Source organism: Chelmon rostratus, chromosome 10, assembly GCF_017976325.1.
Source record: "Chelmon rostratus isolate fCheRos1 chromosome 10, fCheRos1.pri, whole genome shotgun sequence".
Classification (NCBI taxonomy): domain Eukaryota; kingdom Metazoa; phylum Chordata; class Actinopteri; order Chaetodontiformes; family Chaetodontidae; genus Chelmon; species Chelmon rostratus.
Window position 1 is genome coordinate 11,355,896 of NC_055667.1, and position 19,109 is coordinate 11,375,004.

Below are 19,109 nucleotides of genomic sequence, written 5' to 3' on the forward strand. Positions count from 1 at the left end.
CCTGATATTCGACATCGTTGTAAGTAACGTTATCGTTTGCGTTACAACAGTAATACAATCCGACAGTGTATCCTTAACGACTTTTTATAGCTATTCGGTGCCAGTTTAACGTTAATTTAGGAAATGAGCGTCAATTAGGAGAGGGAAGTTAAACATTAGCTAGCTAACTAGCGTTAGCTTCCGTAGCTTTTATGATAACGTTATTCCTAAACTAACATTGAGAAGCGGTGAGGCCATACATGGTGAACGTCTGTAAGCTAACCTAGAAATAGTTTAACGTTACCCTGTGTCAAACGTAATGTACAATCGTAATAAAGCAACTTTTCCAGAGTAGTTTTATAGTATTAATAGTGTCGACGGGTCATGTTAATAGTCTTGAAAGGCAAATTTAACAATTAGTGTCAGGTTGTACACGGCTAGCTAGTTAACAAAACCGTATCACAAACGTTTCGAAAAACATTCCCACAGAGTCAGTCATGATTTAACGTTTATGTCAACTGCTCATTGAGTTTGATCGGCTGGCTAACAAAAAAAACTCATGTTGACCTTCACTTACTTATACATTAAGTTAATTAACGTTAGCGTTAAGATTGGCAGGTTTGCAATCACCTTTACAGACATTTTGAAGACAGCAGAAGCCAAGAGGCAGTAAAGCTGTTGGAAGTAAGAATGGCACCAGGACAGGAAACGCAGGTGAGAGTGCAAACCTTACAAAAATTACTGTCACTTTAAGTAACGCTTCTTTAACGTTTGTTGTTGAAGTCAGTTAATGGTGAAAAGTAAACGTGGATGAACCCATTTCATGTGCAGTTGGAGAAAATTATTGAAGAGACCTTAAAGAGCGGGGATGCTCAAACACTGGATCTATTCTTGCAATGGGACGTACGTGAAGAGACTTCCATAAAATGTTCCCAACAGTTTCTTACCAAATTGGATAAACTTGTCAGCAGCGTAAGTTGAGGCACAGTACACCCATTAACATGTCACAATGCTCTGAGGCTTGTGGATTTAGTGAACCCATGTCTGTATTGTTTATGTAGTGCTTAGATAACAACAATTACAAATCAGCCAGTCTGGGCCTTGCCATCCTCTACAAGTGTGGGAAAAACCTGAAACCACCTGGTGCTTGTCAAGGACTGTCAGGGTTAATAGCGCAAGGCCTGCTCAAAAAGATAAGTACAATCTAATACATACAGGTACACACTGTGTGAGCACTGTGTGACTAAATGTCCATAGTTGTTAACTGAACGTGGTTCTGTGCACATGGTGGAGTGGTTTGAGAAATGCAGGCATCTTTGGATCCAGTGTGGCCCACAGTGGGATGAGACCTTGTTCAATCTCTCTGAGGACTTCTTTGATGCCTTAATGGTGAGTTAATGTCTAACACTAAAATACACTTTGTATAATAGAACTACTGTAACATATACTCATGTTAGTCTCCATGATTTAAAACAATTTTCCTTCCTCTTTGTTACAGGTGGTTCATGACTCATGCAAAGAGGGTAGACCTGCACATTTCTTTCTTTGTATTTCATTTTCAGTATGCGTGGTTCATCTTCAGTTAGGCCTTTTTAGGACCAAAATGGAAATTAAAACTAATATGCTTTTATTCCACCTTGAGTGGCTAAATGTTAAGAAAATTCCTTGTTTATTTAACAAAGTGGAATCTTGAAATCACAGTATTACTAAAATCTCTTTGTTTATTCCATAAATAGGAGAGTGTTAAATTCTCCTCACACTAGTGCACTATCTGTTTAAAGCCACTGTCAAATTAAGTGCTCCCTATATTGCTTTGAGGTGATTCTGTTCCTAATAGGCTGATACATTATAGCTACAGATTTAGGTGGAAGATCATGATCATTCATCATACGCCATCACCTTTTTTTAACCATGTAAAGCTTAAATTTCTTCACTTTCATCGTGAATCTATGTGTATAAAAAAACACTTTGTCTCCATTCACAGTGTTGCTACAAACGTGTTTTTTGCAGGAACAGACAAAATTACAGAGTCCTTCCTGTATCCTGTTGGTCAATTGGCAGTAGACCCTAGAATCTACATCCTGATTCAAAAAGAGGTTTGAAATAGGTTTACAACTTTTTTGGAATAGCATTAAAAACCATGAGTCAGGTGTTCTCTCATAAATAAACTTGCTAAAAATTTTCTAACAGGCTATTCGTAAGTTTAACTTAATTCTGGACAAAATCCCAGTGGAGCTTAAGAAAAAGAAGAACATCCTAACATCACACAAGGCCTCAGATATCATGTATGTCATGGCAGGTTCCTTATAATAAGAATCAGTCTCACAATTTTTTTTTATAGTATGCACACACTGTTTAACTTTGGTTTGTTCATCCTATTTCTCCAGGATCAAACTGGCTGGTCACATATTGGAGGGTGGTGGTAAGTTTTTTCACTAGAGGTTCTATCTCTCTTTTCCTTGAACCATACAAGACACAAATAATGTACAGCAAAGTCTGTTTGTGTCAGATTATGACTTGCAGACAGCCCTGATGGAGGCACTGTGCAGAATGGCTACTCCTTACCAGAGGAAGGAGTTGGCAGATCAGTGGTTCCGCATGGAGCATGTGGCCAGTGCCTTTACCAAGATCCATGACTCTGAGTTTGAGACGGTAAAACCTTTCATTTGCATTTACATTTTGTTGCACTAAAGTGATAGCATATTATAATAATCTTACAACAGCTCAGTAGTATAGAATTTATTGTGAATGTGTATGATTTCAGGATTGTCGCAAGTTTCTGAACTTGGTGAATGGGATGCAGGGTGACAGGAGAAGGTACACAATGGTCTGGGTAACTTGAGGGGTCATTGGGGTTCCAAAAATTGAATATTTCAATTTCATATTGTGTCACAGCCTTGACTCAAGCACAATGAGAAAATCAATTGTAGTGGCTGTTCTTCCTTTCTCCCAAGTAATATCACACACCTGTAGAACCATTGTGTAATTTTGTGCCAGCTAATTTTTAACATCTTTTCATTTTGTCTAAGTATATGCAGCATTTATGGGTCATATCAGTCAAAAGTAGGGGAAACATCAGCAGTGCTGATGACAAATGTACATAGCTGAATAACAATGTCCTCTCTGTGCTATAGAGTGTATTCCTACCCTTGTTTGGAGGTTTATCTGGACAAGTATGAGGTTAGTATCGGTAGAATTTCTATGGTTTTGGAAATGGGAGAATAAAACCAAACAGAATATGAAATTACACCATAGGTTATTGTCCAAAGGTCCAAAAGGTCTGTCTGTCTGAATCTGTCTGCACATTCAAGGCAGTGATATAGAACTTATCATGAGTCTTTATTTATGTCAACAAAATTGGGCAAAACGCTCCTCTTCTGAAACACTGCTGGTGGGGTATAAGGCCATGGAGAAGATGGAACAAACCATCATAGAGCTGCGCCTGGTGGAAAAGAAGGGTTTAAATAGTTTGCTTATAATGCTGAATGTTATAATTCATCATGTACCCCTAAGTGTATTTGCAGATATGCTTAAAGGATTGTGATTATGTTGTCAGCTGCTGATGCCTGCTGATGAGAAGATGGAAGAATTTTGGATTGACTTCAACCTCGGCAGTCACAGCATCTCCTTTTACTTCTCTTTAGCTAATGAAGAAACACAGGTACTTCAAGATCATGACTAGAAGTGAAAATCAAAAAGTACAGCATTTGTGTAATCAACACTAGATGTACAGTATATCTTTTAGAGACTAACGTGTGGTTTCCCCTTCATGAAGGAGGGCGAGTGGGAAACAATATGTATCAATGAAAATGAAGTCAAAAGCTACTCTGTTACAGGTAATTAAAGCACAAAGACCTCTGCATTTGTATTTGCTTGCTCAGCCCTGTAGCTCTAAATTTCACCGATACACAGTTATATGTAGTGTGTTATGGTGTCCCATGCATCTGAACTTGATGGATTTATGTATTTTCAAAGGCCTTAGTCAGGCTTTAGTCAAGATACAAGCATAACAGATTAATCAAGACCACTAAATGTCATGAAGATAATATCCCCTTTTGATTTGATTGTGATTGGCTTGTGTATGTGTGTGTGTGTGTGTGTGTGTGTCTGTCTGTCTGTCTGTCTAACAATAAAACAGTGTTCTTGTCTCCAGAGGGAGACAAGAGGCATATTTTGCAGTTAAAGCTGTCAGAAGTGGTCGTCGTAGGTGCAGTGGAAGGATCGTGTCTAACCATCCACTTCAGCTCCTCCCTGGACATCCTGCAGGCTGCTCTTAGTGTCTATGGACACAGCAAAAACAAAGTAGGCCGTGCCTTATTCACTTCATCCTTATTAGCCGCAATATTTATAACAATATTTATTTGGCAATTTGCATTAACAAACGTCTCTTCCTCTTAGGGCTTTGTGGGAAAGACAGGCACATCTATAGTGAAGACTACGGTTAAAATTCTAATGGAAGAGAACAGCTCCCAGGTAAACAATGGTCTGTTAACATAACATTACATCATTACAAATACCAAAATGTATAATACGGGAGATAGTTGCCTGTTTATGAATGGAATAGGTTCCTTTTTGAGATTGGCTTGAATCAAATTGTCTAGATTCAAGATGTTTCTGAAACATATACACGAATATGATATTATTGTATCAGAAGTGCACTTTGAAAAAGCTTTCAGTGCATATCAGCATTACGGCTGTGAAGCCTTTGTTCTGCATGTCAATTTCCATGCAGGTCGTTCCAGAGAGTCAGGTGACCTGTGCTGAAAGTGAGAAAAGCACTGCCCCCTACCTTTTACTTTCCCCATCTGCACCTGTCCAGGTGAAAGAGTTTGCACTGTATATTCAATCAAATATGTAGCAGAATATGCAGCACATATGTTTGTTAATGAAAACCGTGTTTTGACAGTTCAATGAGCTCATAAACATACATAACCAGGCTTTCAAGGTCTTTTGGATTTTTGTGGTAACGGTAATTAATGCTCATTCAGTCAATATATATGTTTTTTTTCTGATTACCCCAAGTGCATTCAATGGCTGTTTAGAGATCAGTAGTTTTGTCCAGTTACTACACTACTTTGTATATCATGATTTCATGTTACAATGTAGTGCATAACACCAATATAATTTATGCCACTGAAGATGCAGTTGTTGGTTGCAGTTCTACTGTGAAAATATTTACCTGACGTTTAGATCACTAGCTGAGACGATCTTGAATCTTGAATCTTGAAATGCTTTAAGAAGTAGCATTCAAAGCCAGTAGGGGGCCTAGAAAAATAAGAGAACCAACCTGTAGAAGTATTTGCCATAAGATGGAATTATTTGCCCTGCCAAGGTGATGCTGTGGTATCAACGTCAGACACAGTCATTGTGATTTTCCATCCAGGTGACCCCAGCCAAGATGAGAATTTCAGAGTCTACCACCTTCATCGGAAGTACAGGACAAAGTGTGAAAGGTTCAGGTTCCCTCTCTGCTGTTAAACCATCTAGTAGGTGACACTTGAAATGTTCAGGAATTGCTGTCACCTGGTTCCAGTGTTATTGTGTTGTCTTAATTCTATCCTCAGTCCTTGAAAGCCTTGAAAAATTTAAAATAAATTGAATTAAAATAATTTAAAGGTTAAAATTAAATTTAGATTTTTGCTGCCTTTCTATTATTCGATGACTACAGTGTTTATAGCACAATATGCAAACATTTATCTGCTTTACTGAACTCATTGGGCTATATTGTATGTTTCACAAAAAGTCAAAAGAAGCGCATAGTCTCCAATTGACAGATAATTTCTTCACAGTGCGTCTCCTTCACATGAAGCAAGACTCTTGTTATATCCATATTCACATCCACAGCATTGTAGCCCAAAACCATTCGAGGCAGTTTGTCCCACTTGATGGGAAGTTTCTTGTCAGTGTTTTAGTCTTTTTTTCTCTCTCTTATTGTCTGCATAGAAAAATTGAGGCACAACATGTAGATTCAACTCTCAACTATTACATGGATCTTTTCTGCCTTTTAGACACTCCAGCCAAGAGTAAAGGGAAGCCGTCTTTGGAGATGGTTTGTCCATGTGATAGGAAACAGAGCAGGACTTCCAAACAGGCCAATAAGAATAAGGCTGGCAAACACAAAAAGGTATAATCAACTTGTTTACAAGTTAAGCGTCTTTGTGTTGTCTACTTTGGGGCAATCTTTCTGAACTGTTTTCAGTGTATGAGGGTATAATATGGCTGAACTATGAGCACAGTAATATTGCTTTTGAATCTTTTTTGTGATTGCATGTATTAATTATTAAGATTAATAACTGCAGACCGAGATAATGTTTGGAGCTATTGGTCCCAACAGGATTTCTTTTCTAGCTGTCAGGCGAAGCTGGTATAATGACAGTCCTGCATGTACAGTATTTTACATGTTATTCCAGTGGAGGGAAAGTTGTATGTACACAAAATATATTCTATATATATTCTGTTTTGTTGTCCTGCAGAACATACCAGTGGTAAAAGCAATAGATATGGTTCAAGCTGTACAGGGAGAAGAACAGTCTCTAGGTATTATGTTACTGTAGTGACTTGGCTTAGCACCAGAAATACAGCTATATTGCTTTTCTTCAAAGACTCTTGAACTCACCACTGATCCTTTTACTTGCAGAGGATAGTTTTGTGCCTGACACCCAACCTGAAACTAGAAGAAACATGTAAGCACTGTGTAAAACATTCACACTGTTTGCACATTGAGTAGCCAACGCTCTGAATTGGTAATGTTGTCTGTTTTTGTGTTAATGCTCTTTGTGTATATTGAGTGTATACAGTAACTAGGCATGTTATATGTTCAAATTGCAGATCCTCTAACTGGAGCAAACTGTCAGTTTCGGAAATGCTAATGATGCCCACACAGAAAGTCAGCTCTCTGCCAAGACCTGATAAACAAAGAAGTAATCAAATATTGTTGCTATCTCTAAGACATCGCTAAATGTTTTTCCATATTAAAAGCTAGTAACACACACAAAACCTAGCTAGCTAACATAATCTTTTAACTTTTGTTTTTAAACTATTTCCTTTTAGAGCCTCATTCAAGTTTCTCACCACAGCAGTCCTCAGTGCAGAGATTCTCAGCTCCAGTTCTTGGCCCAATCAGCCAAAGGCAACTCCATACTGAACTCACCCACCGTCTACAGCAGGTCCTCAAAGAGAGGAACCAAGATCCTGCATCCCAGAGAAAAATGTCTGATGGCCAAGGGGTCTCAAAAGGGAGAAGATCTGCGGACCATTGTGCTTCCACATTGTGCATTCCCAAAGAGCAGCAGGCCCAGAGAAATGGCCTGGAGAAAGGGAAGAGCGAAGGCCAGATGTCACTGGAAGCAGATGCTTCCCTAATCAAAGCTCCAGCCAAGGCCTCCGCAACCAAAGCTCTGCAGGAGAGACCTAACATTATAACTGAAGCTAACAGAGCCCTTTCAAGAAAAGAGAAGGTGTGAATTTTGTAAGATTTAAGCAGCTTAATGTCCATTCAAAGTTTAATAAAGTTGTATATTGTGATTTTCACACAGTTTACTGTCTTTACTCAGAGAGATGCAGAGGTTGCAGGCAGCATGGTCAAGCTCATCTCTAGGCATTATGAGTCCACAGCAAAAGATACTGCAGAAAATATCTCTCAGAGCTGGACTTTTGCCAACAGGTATACACATTGATTATTGTAGTGCTACATTTTTTTTACTGTAGTGAATAAACATTTGTCACTGCTAGCATAATTGTGCCACTTATTGACTGTGTTTTTTTATAGGCCGGTCTTTAATATGAGCTGGTTATCAACTAAAGTAAGTGATTATTACTTTGTTCATGGTAATGCATAACTTGAAGTTACTTTTCTCCTACTTGATTTATGAAAGATGATCTTTATTTCCTATAGAGACAAGTATCTGGAGCTGTAAGCCTAATGAATTCCCACAGCAAAACTGCAACAAGCTCTACAAGGCAGAGGTAATATAATTTAGTTAAATCGTTTGGATATTTCAGTGGCTTTCATTGCATTTTAGGATTTATTTAATCCCTTTTTTCTGTTTCACAGAAAAGATGTTTTTGCATTCCATGCCGATGCACCACTGAGTGTTGGGGTAAATATTACAAATAAATTTTATAGCTTCAGATAATTTGTACCTGAGTACTTGGTGTGCCAGTCAGTGCTTAATGTCTGCTTTATTGCTCGTTAGGAAAAGAACAAAACCTTCACTAACACCTCTGCTATATCGAGCAGGTACAGTAGGTCTGACAGCTGAGAATGGCCTTTGGGCTTATTGGCCAAGAAATACAACTTCTGAAACAATAAGACTTTGTATTAAAATTGTCTAATCTCATGCATTTTATTTTTCAGTGGCATTCATGACTCCTCAGTACTCCTCAGCACAACAAAAAATGGACAACCTGTGGCAAAAGTATTCTTTCATTGTACTGTAATGTTTTATTATTGTTGTGTGTGTGTCTGTGTGTGTATGCTTGCAGTATATGTGCTCATGTAGTACTGTTTTTGTCAGGAAAAGAGGAGGAAAGCACACATCAGGAAATGTTGCATGTTTAAAAAGTTATGGTTTACATTTACTATTTATTATTATTATTAGCCAATAAAGCATCCTCGCTCTGTCTCTCTCTGTAATTCTACCTATCTATCTATGTCTCTGTCTTCCACTGCTTTGTGTGTTGCAGGAGAAGCGGCATTTGAAGAAACATCTGTTCAGTGACACAGATACAGACTATGCCATGACTGAGGTCAGCTGGCTGAAGGAGTCGAGCAGGAAACCCAAACCCAAAGTTACCACGTACTCCAGGCAGGCGACCATCAAGGCGAAAGCTGTGTCACCTCATACTTCATGTAGGCCGTTAAAGCCACACATTCATGCTGCTCATAGTCTGAAATTGATCACATTAACACTGAATGCTGATAAAATTACTTAAAGACACTAGTATTCCAATAGACATAATGGGTTTGCTTCCCTTGCAGCTGATTCCCCAGATTTACCAGCACCCTCACAAAAAGCAGTAAAGGGAAATACTAAACCCAATAAGGTAAGGCAGTATTGTTTTTTGTAAATGATGTGCTTGAATCCTGTGATGCACTACCCCAGTCAGCCACTAGGTGTCATTGTTGTTTAATCAGAAGAAGCCCATTGTGAAGGAGAGAGTGGAGCAGCCAAAGAAGACATTGAAGCCAACTGCAGCACCCAACAGACCACATGCAGAAGGCAGAAGGAGATCCCAAAGAGTTGCAGTCACCTCTACCAAGAGCTACAAAGAGCCAGACACTGATGACGACGAGTCAGAATCAGAGAAGCCGCCTGTTTCCAAGGCAAAATAGTTCCCTGTATCTTAAGTCACTTCCTCTTTTTAAAAGTAGATTAATTGTTTATCCACTTTTCAAACACTGCTGAACAGATAACATTGTAATTGTTCTTATTGTGCATGCATGTGCCTATAAGATTAGGTTTGGCTGATCAGAATTTATCTCCACTATTAGAGTCACTAACTATTTTGGATCTGCATTACAATGGAACGGACAACTCCAAGTAATACAGCAAGTATGCTGCCGTCTTTGATGCAGTGAGAAGTTGTAGTACAGGGAGTACTCTACAAATATTATACCTGAACAAGTGAATAGATTAGATTTTACTTGTTCAAAATACCTTAAAATGCTCAGTCTCAATCATGGTTTTTTAATCACGTATGATAGGTCAACATTTTGAGTGGGGCAGATTTCACATCCCTAGTACATGAGCAAAACCACCAGTGGGATTCACTTGTTGCCATTAGAGCTACTGTTAGTTGACCATGTCTTCTGTAACATTTCTATATAATTATAGAGAGATTGCAGTTAATTATAGTGCTCCTGCAAATAGTCTAAAATCATACTGTCTTTCTCCACTAATAATAGTACTCCTCCACTGATCATCTGGAAAATGCTGAGAAAACTCATGAGGTTGCTCAAGCGTCAAAGAAAAAGACGTCCAGCAAACACCCAACCAAAAGTGATGTGAAGCTAGAGAACAACCATCACAGATACCAGTCTTTGTCAGAGCAGTCACCAACTTCCAAGGTAGACTTTGGTATTGACGATCATAATGTGACATCATTGTAGTGACATAATAAATTTAGCTATGGAGTGTGCATTAAGCAGCAGCCATCGAAAAGTAACAAATGTGAATAGATGTATTTCAGAGCTCACAGCAAACACCACAGATAAATGCTGTTGTTCTTGGAGCATCATAGAGAAAACAAATTACCAATGAAAACAAACTCAGTGTATTCCACAGAATTCGGCTCTGTTTGTGGTGGTAGCTGATGGGAGGGCAGCTCCGGACAGCTCACTTGACCACAGTTCTCCTTATCCCTAGATTACTTTAAGAGTTGGGTCTCAGAGATTGACAGTGTTGTATCAAGAACATAGACTAATCGAAGTTAACTTGAAAACATGCGCCGGCCATCTACTCGGGGGGAAATGTGAGCAACAATCCTTTCTCTATTCTATTCTGAGTGAATGTCTCCATTGTGAGATTAATAAAGTCTTATTTTATCTTCTCTAATCTTCTCTCATGCACAAACATGTTTTGATTCAGAGTATGCAGAGAGGAGGCACTATTCAAAGACTTGTCCCTTGTCAATGTGATTGTGACAGAGACACAGAGAGCGAGCACACAGCAAGGAGGGGCTGAATGAATCAATGCTCACACAGCTCTACATGAAATATGATTATAGCCATTTTAAATAGTAGAAAAATAGTTATGTGGCAGTCAATATTGATATTGTGGATATGTGAAACTCTGAAATTGTCTAGTTTTGCCATGGGCGACCTTTCTCAGCTGTAAAGTTTGTTGACAGTCCAGACATCATCAACCTTACTGAGCTCGGTAGAATATAAAAGCTTCTGGCTACTTCCTAATTATGTTGTTTGCAGTGTGAATGGGTAATAATATCACTTTTTTAATGTGGTCACACTGGCAATTATTTTGGAGTCATAGTTGTGTTAATAGTTGCAGCAATATTCCAATCCTTTTTGGTGTTTCTGCCAACAGAGATATTTCGCTGGCCTCCAGTGGAACAGCAAGAAGACCTGTTCAGAGGTAAAGAAAAGAAAAAACACCTCATCTGAGCAATCCACAGATACCTACAAGACACTGGACGACAATGACCAGTCAGATCCGAAAAAGCCATCTGGTCTCAAGGTGGGAGCCCAGCCGTCTATTTAGGTCACTCCAGGTTACCCTTTGAAAAGTTGAATTGAGCACATCTGATGATATCATGTTTATTGTGTATGATTGACTGTAACTGATCCCATTTGGTAAATTCTTGTTAAATGCTGCAAAGAGAAATGTATAAAAAGTTATCTAAAATGTTTCATCATATTGGACGATTAATACACTGTATGTAATCTGAATAACTGGCTGGTTAGTTTAGAATTATTGTTCCCAATTAGAAACTAAAGCTAAAGCAGGTTGCTAAAGCAATTTCAGCAAAAATCTATGCATTATACTTTATATCATTTAACATCAAATGGTGAAAAAATATCAGCATGTTTTTTGTTTTTTTTTTAGTTGTATTAAGATGAAATGAACCATAGGCTTGAATATGATCAATTGCCTTGTGGTTCAGGATGGGTTTTTGCTTGTTGATCATCATATTTAACAGAGACACTTTGCTTTTCAGCAGCAGAGACCTAAGAATATTGTTCCAGAAACTTCGAAGTTAAATAAGGGAAGTGTACCCCCTGTCCAAGAACAGATGAATGTATTGAAGGATTGCTGGGCTGCCCGCCAGACTTCTTTTTGTCCGCGCCCTCCTTCCATCGAGAAGATGAGATGTAAGACTGTGGAAAGCTACTCACCAACATCAGAGTTAGATAACAGTCATTTGAATCCTTTGACATCAGCTAATGTCTATTACATGTTTCATAGTGGATCAAATGGTTTTTTAATTCCATCACAGTGGCCACATATATTACTCAATATTCCTTTTGGCACTTTGGTTCCTAAACTTGTTTGCCATCATTGAGAAAACTTGCTTTTGCTTGGATTCCATTTAAGCCATTCCATTTCCAAGATAATTTTTGGATTTCACTGTATGTAGTGGCACTGCATGTGTATTAAAGTAGCTCAAGAGTGAATAAAGGTCTACCTTTGCAGATTATTCAGAGGGAGGGTTTGACTTCATTTCTAGTCCTGATGTTAAAAAAAGAACTTTTTGCTCTTTTTAGCCTGACAATTGTGCAATTATTGCTTTTATTTTGAAGGCCAGTAAATGTGTACACCCTCAAATGGATGCACATACAATAGAATATTCTTCACTACAACCCAAACTGCTTTTCTTTACTTGGTCTGCTCAGTTTTAACCGTGAGATATTTTGTATCAACTACCTATGAACGCGTAAAACGTGTGTATTAATGTATGTTTGCTATTTACCCTCTTTGCACCTTCATGAAGAAAGTTTTGAAAGTGTTACATGAATGGCCCTCCTGACTCCAGTCTCTTAACTGTAAATTGATATGTAGAAAGGCATGTATATATTGACCTTGTACTCTCTGTCAAACTTCTGAGGCCAGCTGTTTGAACATCTGCGCTTATTTTGGACCCTCACAGCTGCAGAGAGGTCAGCCCCAGCCATGGATTTGACCAGCTCCCCTCTCCTCACCCCACGGGGATCCCCGCTCCCTGCCTCCCCCTACCCTCCCTGCCAGGACACCCCCCCACCATTCCTGCTGCTACCCAAACCTAAAGTCAGCAGTAAAGAAAATGTCGAGCTCCTCTTCAGTACAGAAAGGAAGCGCAGCTCATCCAAGACTCATTCCAACCAGTCTGTCCCCACTCTTCCTTCACTGACCCCCATAGGTCAAACTCCTGCTAAACCTTGTGCTGCAGAGGTAAAACAGCACCTCTCTGACACCTTATGTAGGTCTCATGGTCATATGTGGATTCTGAGTTAAGGGTTAGAATCACATTCAAAGATTAATGGCACATAATACCACATCCTCCCTTTAACCCCCATCATATATCTGGGCAGTGTAGCCAAGAATGTTATGGCCTTTCATTATCTTGTTTAACAGCTCATCTCAGTATTCTTCATTTCTAACAACTGGTAGGGAGTTCCCTGGTATCTAACATCTTCAAGTGATTCACACACCTTTACACTATGTGGAAGTCATTGACGTCACTCGACAGTCTTGTGAGACTCACTAGAGTGACATGAATGGAGGTGTGAATATTTAGATGACTGTAGGCCTTCATAAACAGTAACCTAGAATGTAAGGAAGTAGGTTTGTGACCTAAACATTGCTGGTTGAAATTCCCAGGCCAGCTGAGAAAATGTGGGCTAAGAAAGAAACACTTCCTTCTGTCAACAGCCATTTTTTGGGTTTTTAGATTTTCTCTAAGAATTTTGGTTATATTGAACCTCAAACTGCTCGGCCCCGTGCTAAGAGGACTGAGGTTAAACCAAGACTTTCTCAGGCGTCAATGAGTGTATCCATATCAGTCCGAATTCAACTTCATGTAATTATGTAGATAATGTTGGAATTGCATTTGATGATTTGAGTGATTAAATAACATGATTGAAATGACCTATATAACTCCAGTCAGAGCAGATAATAGCGCTTCAACACTTCATCGTGCCTCTTAATGCATCATAGAAAATGTCTTTATCATTTTCCTGTCACTAATCCATGACAGACATGGTAATTAGATAATCACTAAATGACTTGCCATACTTCTTCGTGCTCATCATTTTCTCATCAGTTCCTCTCCATTCTTTTATTTGTTTCCAGATGAGTTCTTTCCCGCAGTCCTCACCACCTCAATCTCCTTTGTCTCTGTCCACTCCGCCCCTGTTAACATCCACACTTCTTGAGCTGGGCAAGCCGTCCATGCCCTCTCCTCCTCAGTCACCTTTCACTGAAGACACCATCCACAGTGGCGGCCATTACAGTTTTAGTAAAGTGTCTTCAGTATCGTTGAGCCTGTCATCCACCAAGTCAGCAGAACTCGGTAGTAGAGTTCAGGACAGCTCCACTGTTGAGGTAGGGCTTTACTAGACATTATGTTTTGTGATTGATTAATTATAATTGGATAGATGGATGGATGGACCGAAGGGAGCACTGGAAGACCCCAAATGAGTTGGAATTAGTTGGGTTATTGTAATTTTTAAATAACTGTAGCCGTCGAACAAATGACAAATGCATTACTGTCCATCCTGACAGAAATCACGACCTTCAGATCGAGCCTTTCATATCTCAGGTAAAAGACCTTTGGTGTTCAGCTTTTCCCAGTTTTTTAGTTAGTTACAGTCTGACCCCACAGCTGTGTTGCCCTCTACACCTAAACAATGTAGCAGTAGTCTAAAACTGCCAGTTCTTGTTGCAGGACCCAGTCGCAAGCGCCGCATCTCCTCCTCCAGTAATTTTAAGGATGATGAGGAAGAAGAGAGGAAGAAAAGCAAGATGAGAAGGCAGCGCTCTCAGATGAAACCAAGGAGGTTATTTAAGTCCTGTAAGACATGTTACTTATAAGTTAGTAATTAGTAGTACTAATTAGGATTAGTAATTCAGCCTGGAGTAACATTACAAATATCCCGGTGAAATAAACTGTCTTGATAAATCAGTGCCACTCTGGCACAGGAAGATGGTCATGCAAACCTGAAAAACAAATGCATTAAGTAGTGTTATGAATGCATCACATTAGTTTTTAACAAGATCAATGTGTGCTATCATTTCATAAACCAGCAAAACTCTGTTGGTTGGTTCAAATTGTCTGTGTGATACTTTGTAATTAAGGTCAGCTGGAGCCTGTGAGGCATCCTGGTGACAAGATACCTCGTTGCAGTTAACACAATACACTGGTTTCTTGCATGCAGTGTTAGGAACTAAAACATGGCCACTTTTCATTGTTTTACTTCTAATGTAGGCAGTAACTCCTACGTGTCCCCATAACTGGAGAGAACAAAGTAGTTTAATAGAAGAGTAAAACACAGAAAGCGGTCTGAATATAAAACTTTCCAAGTTACCAAGAATAGAATATGAGAACATCAAGAATGAGACTGAGACACACAACTCAAAAAAGGCATTTGAGATCCATTTTTGATGTGTTTGATGATACACAACAACCAGCAGCACAATATTTTTTTAAGCATAGCCAAAACCATTTTTTTGTTGTTCACCATGTGGTGAAGATGTTAATGTTTCAGTGCCTTCCCTTTTAATTTTGGAAGAAACTTCCATCAGCAGCCTGTGTAATTACGTTTTTTTCCATATTCAAGCAGAATTTCACTCTGAGGTTATTCTCACGGTTCAGTGGTTTTCTCTGTTACCCTCAGTGACTGAGGTGTCTGCTGATAGTGAAGTGAGCCACGTGATGTCTTCTTCCCACACGCTGCGCTCCAGTCACTGGGAGGCTAAAGTGCAGGATGGAGAAATGGACATGGATGAGGATTTGGAGTTGTCAAAAATTGCAGTGAACCCGAGTAATATGTGCCAGCAGTTCAACGCTGAACTCAAGAAGAAGTTCCAGGTTGGACACACACACACACACACACCACAAACCTAATTTAAATAGTCTACAGGGCAAGAGGATACTGACATGCTACATTGTCTATTTTCCTTTTTGTCCTGAAGCAGTTTCATAAGGCACTGAACACCACTGAAAATAATATGTGATTTAGCTATGATGGCCATGTGTCTTTGAGAAAGCAGTGAATTCTTTTGTTTTGGACTTAATATATTCTCCAAACTTCTCTTGAACACTTCATATTCACTGTCAACTGTTTTCAAAATCCTGAGCCTCTAAAATGTTATTAAATGATGGCCTTACTGAACCACTATCTATTAAATGTGTTTTTGTTTTCAGAACCATCAGAGGATGATGGAGGTTTACAACAAGCACTCTTTGAAGACCGTCCAGCAACATGTCTCTTCTCTCAACATACAAGTTACCAAACACAGGTCAGTTAGTCTATAGTTAGTAACTTTTACATTCACTGTCATATTGCCTCATAGATAACATCAAATTTGCACTTTAATTATGTCTTTTACTATCAAGATATAGCTTAATTTAATGGCTGGTTGCCCACCGTCAACCAGGTTGACGAAAACAACTGCACAATCCACGGTCAGGATTCAGTGTTCTAAGCCTACTCTGTTAGTACATGAATACTCTGTCTTCCTGCACTCCGAAAACACTCCGGTTTCCACTTCACTGGTTAACTGTTTCTTCTCTGTGCAGGACTCAGAAACTTGAACAAGTTAAAAAGATCCTCTTGGAAGAGATCCACAAACTGGAGCAGGATGACACCGTGTTGAAAAGCATGGAGAAAGACCTGACTGTACATCACTCTGTGTCTCTGTATCTCTTACTCACTCTCACTAACACACACACACACATTTTGGGAGGAGAATGTGGAGAGTAATATCATTAAAAACCCACATCTCACAATACTCTGTTGTTAAATGCTAAATGAGACTGTCCTAAATATGATGTGTTTACCATGTTGATTTGCCAGTATCTGATTAGTGTTTGGTCTCTGTCCTCTCACAGATGCACTGGAAAAAGCAGAGTGTGGCATTCCATTCTTACCAGGAGCAGGAAAACAGGAGGTGAAAATTAGGCCTGTGTGTGTTTGTGTGAGCACTGAAAGAGCATTGTTAGTTTGATACCGTTTTCTGCCACACTGTGATCATTGCGGTCGCCGCAGGCTTAAGCCCATATACTCTGTAAACGGTGAATAACACGCTTGTTTATTTGGTGGAACACGGATTACGTACGAATACGTCTTTCCTCAGGCTTATCATCATAAGCTAGATATGCACCCAGCAGCACAAGCTATTTTTACAGGGTTGTGGCTGGTGCTTCTTCATATGACTAAGCTAGGTTCAGTGATGACTGCTGCTGCGCCTCTTGGGGTCCCTCCTTCCCCAGAGCCACTTTTCACTGCCAGAGTGTCTCAGCGGACAGGCCAGGTGAACACAGGGTGGGCTGCCGCCAGGCTGCCCTCCACTCGCACTGAGCTTGGAAAATTGATTGATACAGCCAAGATGACTTGGTTACTGTGGCGGCAGTGTGGGATTTGTTTTGAGAGCACACTAGAGAAAGAAGGCTCATCAGGGAAGATGGCGACTGCAAGATCCGCCAAATGGCCTGGCAGACTGGCCAGCACCGCCGCCGGCAAGTACCGGCCCAGGCCCAGGCAAAGAAGTGCTTTGTGTTTGTAGAGGGGCAGCCTACCCTCGGACACCCAGCATGTCCCCATGGAAACCGCAGTCATGCAGTTTCCATGGGAATGCAGCCGTTTCATCTAACTGATAGTTAGATTGGTTATTTTTAATGATCGACTCATCTGGACTGCAAAGGGCCAGCCTGTCATACCCAGGAATGACACAATTTGTTCAGGTTCTTGCGGCTTTTGTAAATGAATGAATGGCCATGAAAGCATTTGTGCCATGCGCCATGATTAAATTATGACCTGAGTAGTATCTTGTCATGCATGGAGGTGGCTAGCTAGCAAGTAGTCCCTCTTTCTGAGTTTGCTCAAAATATGCAGTTTTTGAGTTGTGTGTCTTAATTGATTCAGATAAGTGAAGCTGTTAGAAAGGTGAGCTGTGGCTTCTTTTTGACCACTCTACCATACAGCACAGATTTTATGTGACACGATTACAGTGACTGTTGTCTTTGTGGAAAGGCCTTTCACCATATTTTGTCAGTACTCTTTAGTTCTTTGTCAACTCTGAACACACCAAACTGTAGAATGTGTTCATAAAGTTTCCCCAGATTCATCAGCCCAATTGTAGGCTTTCTGCTTCACCAGTCATTGATAGTTTGATTCTGAATCACTAACATCTCACAAAGGGGGTCAGTGATAGATTTTCAAATTGCTGACAAATATGACAGGCATGAGGAAAATCAAGTAAAGCTTCAAATTAAGCCATAATTTTAAACCTCTTTGACTTACCAGCTACTGTAATTGTGTCGAGTACACTAGAAATCATTTTCCACATTGCAATCAGAAATAGTGCATTTAATACTTATAAGTTTGTCTGCTTGAACCCGCAGTACGTTTTTATATATATATTTTTTTATTACCTTTCTTCTTGTGTGTTCTCCCACCTTCTTCAGCTGCATGACTGTCTGTATCTTTCCCTCCAGAAATGAGATCCTGACGAAAGTCATCCAGAATAACGAGTGTCACAGCTTAGAGTATGAGGAGAGACTATTCACGTCCCAGGTCTGATCCTCAGGCATGGACTTCACAGTTGACGTCTAATATGTGCTTCATTGTGTTGTCCAAGTGTTAGACTTCTAAGTAGCTGTGTAAATCCAGAGCTCAGGTAGCTCCAAATGAATATTCATTCACTGTTTTTTTAAAAACAGAACATGTCACCTCTGCCTGTCAGCCTGTCTGTCCAATCTTTTTTTGCTGAGTGGCCTTTACAACATTTTGCTTATCTCATTGTCTCGTGTCAACTCGTCCCCCACTTGTCCTGAATGTGTCATATTGTATGTTACCTCGCCTAAAACCCTGCTGCTCTGCCTGCTGTTTTCAGATGTGCCTGATAAAAAAAGACATGAAGTCAGTGCAGGACAGACTCCTCAGTCAGATGGTGAGTAGACTCGACACACAGGTGACCCTTGAGCGAGGCCATAGGCTCATTTTTTGTCTGTGTTTCATTTTGTGTCCTTCACTCTGTCAGCAGAGCAGTGCTTCTTTGAAAGCCTGTACATATCACACAGTCTAGAGAGAATCTACGACTCTGATGATATTGTGTACAGTTAGAAATTAAGCTTCTTTCCTGAATCTTTTTTTGTACTTGTGTACCTTTTGTAGCAAGAGGGGGAGATCCAGAGTGTGAAGAGAGGTCTGCATGCTTTGTTTTTCCCCTGATGGAGCCAGGTTAGACAAAGTCCTGCCAAAGTTCTCTGCTCTACAAACAAGTTTGTGTATTTCACCTCACAATACACACTGCTGTGTACTTCAGTTGTGCTGATTTCATTTCAAAGTGTTTGCCTGAAATGTTGATTTTTCCAGGTTCTGCTTTTATTGAGTATTTATTCTGACCTGGATGTGTTGTTGCTGTATGTTTGTTGTCATTAGACGTGTTGTGTTATTCTGATATTTATTATTT

The 19,109-nt window shown here is 39.7% G+C and overlaps 1 protein-coding gene across 1 annotated transcript; it reads left to right on the forward strand.

Annotated features, from left to right (window-relative positions):
- Positions 1-669: 669 nt before the first annotated feature.
- sycp2 (synaptonemal complex protein 2) lies at positions 670-18,868 on the forward strand. Its single transcript, XM_041946497.1, has 44 exons — positions 670-693; positions 811-951; positions 1,041-1,172; positions 1,264-1,368; positions 1,478-1,502; positions 1,990-2,075; positions 2,170-2,264; positions 2,367-2,401; positions 2,489-2,631; positions 2,744-2,796; positions 3,114-3,159; positions 3,536-3,640; positions 3,755-3,815; positions 4,133-4,281; positions 4,378-4,452; positions 4,712-4,798; positions 5,363-5,465; positions 5,988-6,103; positions 6,453-6,516; positions 6,617-6,662; positions 6,808-6,912; positions 7,043-7,436; positions 7,533-7,642; positions 7,748-7,781; positions 7,874-7,944; positions 8,033-8,078; positions 8,175-8,218; positions 8,336-8,396; positions 8,665-8,830; positions 8,960-9,024; positions 9,116-9,304; positions 9,887-10,048; positions 11,025-11,174; positions 11,656-11,809; positions 12,586-12,866; positions 13,767-14,012; positions 14,286-14,487; positions 15,311-15,504; positions 15,841-15,935; positions 16,216-16,315; positions 16,528-16,586; positions 18,133-18,211; positions 18,531-18,587; positions 18,812-18,868. The coding sequence occupies exons 1-44, from the start codon at positions 670-672 to the stop codon at positions 18,866-18,868; spliced, it is 4,812 nt and encodes a 1,603-aa protein (XP_041802431.1).
- The last annotated feature ends 241 nt before the right edge of the window (positions 18,869-19,109 follow it).